The sequence below is a fragment of the Beta vulgaris genome, chromosome 5, assembly GCF_026745355.1.
Source record: "Beta vulgaris subsp. vulgaris cultivar EL10 chromosome 5, EL10.2, whole genome shotgun sequence".
Taxonomy (NCBI): domain Eukaryota; kingdom Viridiplantae; phylum Streptophyta; class Magnoliopsida; order Caryophyllales; family Amaranthaceae; genus Beta; species Beta vulgaris.
In genome coordinates this window covers 37099808-37102367 of record NC_079206.1, presented here as the reverse complement: position 1 = coordinate 37102367, position 2560 = coordinate 37099808, and the positions used below count along the sequence as shown (strand labels likewise).

The 2560-nt window shown below is 39.2% G+C and overlaps 1 protein-coding gene across 1 annotated transcript; it reads right to left on the bottom strand.

Moving 5' to 3' along the window:
* Positions 1-221: 221 nt before the first annotated feature.
* Positions 222-1599, bottom strand: LOC104908275 (uncharacterized). The gene is made up of 3 exons (XM_010697370.1): positions 1174-1599; positions 928-1120; positions 222-835 (listed from the first exon to the last, which is right to left on the bottom strand). The coding sequence occupies exons 1-3, from the start codon at positions 1597-1599 to the stop codon at positions 222-224; spliced, it is 1233 nt and encodes a 410-aa protein (XP_010695672.1).
* Positions 1600-2560: the final 961 nt, after the last annotated feature.

Sequence of the window (2560 nt, the reverse complement as noted above, 5' to 3'; positions counted from 1 at the left end):
AAAGCGGTCTTAGCAATGTCCTTATCAGCAATTCTTAACTGATGACACCCTGACCTTAAGTCAATCTTAGAGAAAATTCCACCTCCTTTCAGTTGGTCAAACAAATCATTGATCCTTGGGAGATGATACTTATTCTTAATGGTCACTTGGTTCAACTCACGGTAGTCGATGCACAACCTTAGACTACCATCCTTCTTCTTTACAAATAAGACAAGTGCACCCTATGGGGATACACTGGGCCTTGCGTAGCCCTTTTCTAATAACTCTTCTGACTGAGTTTTAAGCTCATTCATTTCAGCTAGAGCCATACGATATGGTTCTTTAGATATTGGGCCATTTCGAGGCACTAAGTCTATGGTGAACTCCACTTCCCTTATTGGAGGCATTCCAGGGATTTCTTCAGGAAAGACATCCTGAAATTCATTAACTACGGGAATATTCTCCATCTTCTCTTTTTCTACCTCCAACTTTTGTATATTACAGAAGTACAATGGATACCCCTTTCTTATACAATTCTTGAGTTGCATAGCAGAAATCATTCTTGGGCTGGGCTTCTGACTGATTTTTCTATAGGTTACTTTGACTCCTTTTGGGCCTTTCAAGGTCACTGTTTGGGCTCTGCAGTCTATTTGGGCTTTGAATCTTCCCAACCAATCGATTCCCATAACAACATCTAGGTCATCTAACTCGAATTCAATTAAGTCTGAAGGAAATTCTACCCCTGCTATAGTCACTAAAACATCTCTATATAGCTTAGAAACGTTAATGACATCTCCAGAAGGTATGACTATATCCATGCTTATAAGTTCGGGTTTTCCCAACTTAAGTTTCTCCACTATGGTTTTGAAATAAAAGAATGAGAAGCTCCTGAATCAAATAAAATCTTAACTAGAATAGAAGAGATAAAGAAAGTACTAGTCACTATGCCTGCAGTCGTTTCAGCCTCACGATTGCTCATGACAAACACTCGACCTTGATTATTTGTCTTAGCTTGATTGTCTCCTCCGTTCCCATTCTTAGGAGGAACACGATTATGGGTCACCGCTTGCTGTTGGAGTCCTTTGTTTCCGTTACCTCCCTGATTCTGGGTTGGCTTAGGATTTGCCGATGTTGAGTCTTTCTGGAAGCACTCGTATTCTCTTGGCCTAACTTGCTACAGATCCTACAAGTTACCAGATTTCCTTCACAATCCTTCCCTGGGTGGTTTCTTGGACATCTTTTGCAGTAGTAGACTCTCTTGGACTTTCCAATTTCAGATTGACTACGATTGTTGTTATTCCCATTACTTTTATCATCCTTTCCTTGCTTGAATCCCCCATTAGTCTTTTTACGTTTATCTCCACCTTGAAACCCATTACAAGAACCCTTCCTTTTATCTCCAGGATTCACTTCCAGCTCTCTTCCCTTGATCCCGAATAGATGGGCAGCTCTCCCATACACTTCATCAAGGCTATTAAAGTTAGCCCCTCCCAATTTCCCTTGAATGGACAAGGTCAACCCTTGCTCAAATCGTTGAGCCTTCAAAATTTCAGTTGGAACCATTTCAGGTGCAAACCTCATTAACTCTATGAACTTAGAGTAGTATTCATTGACAGTCATGGTCCCCATCCTCAAGTTGGTAAACTCTAGGCACTTCTTTTTCCTTAAGTGAGGTGGGTAAAACTTGATTCTCAAGGCTTCCTTAAATTCTCCCACCCAAACTCCTCTTGAGTCGTCAAAGGCTCCTTCCTTTGGGACCACCATAAATCAGCTTCCTCTCTTAGGTAGTATGTAGCATTGTTGATTTTTATATCATCATCACACCTAACAGCAGTAAACAGTTTATCAAACTCCCTAATACAGTTCTCAAGACTGGTTGGGTCCTCTTTTTCATCATAGACGGGTGGATTCCTAAAGGCTACTTTCTTAAACACCTCGCCAGCCAGGTCAGGCTCTTGTTGACGGTTCAGCTGAAAAGTCATAGCCTTGGCTAAATTCTTGGTCAGAGAGGTCAACTCCTTAAGAGTTGCTCGAGTTTTGGATCTACTTCCAGGTTTATTGGACATTTCTTCCTGGGCAAGAAACAAACTACTTATTAAGTTATCCTACTAAATTTGTAATTCGTACAACAATCATGATTCATAATATGATTGACAAATTGCACATAACATAAAAAGAACAAACTAGAATTTTATTTATTAATCCTTGAAAAGGAATGCTAACATTTATAAGGAGTAGTAGTCTAATTACATAACTACTAATTATTAAAACTACTAAAAACTGCTAATTTAACATTTTCCTAAAAAAAAAAAAAATTACTTATTAGTAAATAAAATCAGATGGATCTTGATCTTTTGCTTCATCATTGGCTTGGTGTCTAAGTGTCTAAACCATTCATCATCAGACATAGGGTGATATTCCAAAGATGATGAACGACTACCCTCTATGCTTGGCAGGCTCGGAGTTTGATATGCATTCATCATATCTTGTGCTTCTTGTTGCTCTTTCCATAATTCCGCATATCGAAGGTCAAATATGAAATAAGGTACGGTAGCTAGCCAGATTCCTTCTTGGTAATGAT

What these genes read in the sequence shown, in the direction of transcription:
- LOC104908275 (XM_010697370.1), bottom strand. Translation starts at nt 1,599, where the DNA reads ATGACTGTCAATGAATACTACTCTAAGTTCATAGAGTTAATGAGGTTT. An exon ending in AGGATTGTGAAGGAAATCTG is followed by an intron (nt 1,121 to 1,173) that starts GTAACTTGTAGG and finishes GAGTGCTTCCAG; the next exon opens with AAAGACTCAACATCGGCAAA. An exon ending in TGAGGCTGAAACGACTGCAG is followed by an intron (nt 836 to 927) that starts GCATAGTGACTA and finishes TCAAAACCATAG; the next exon opens with TGGAGAAACTTAAGTTGGGA.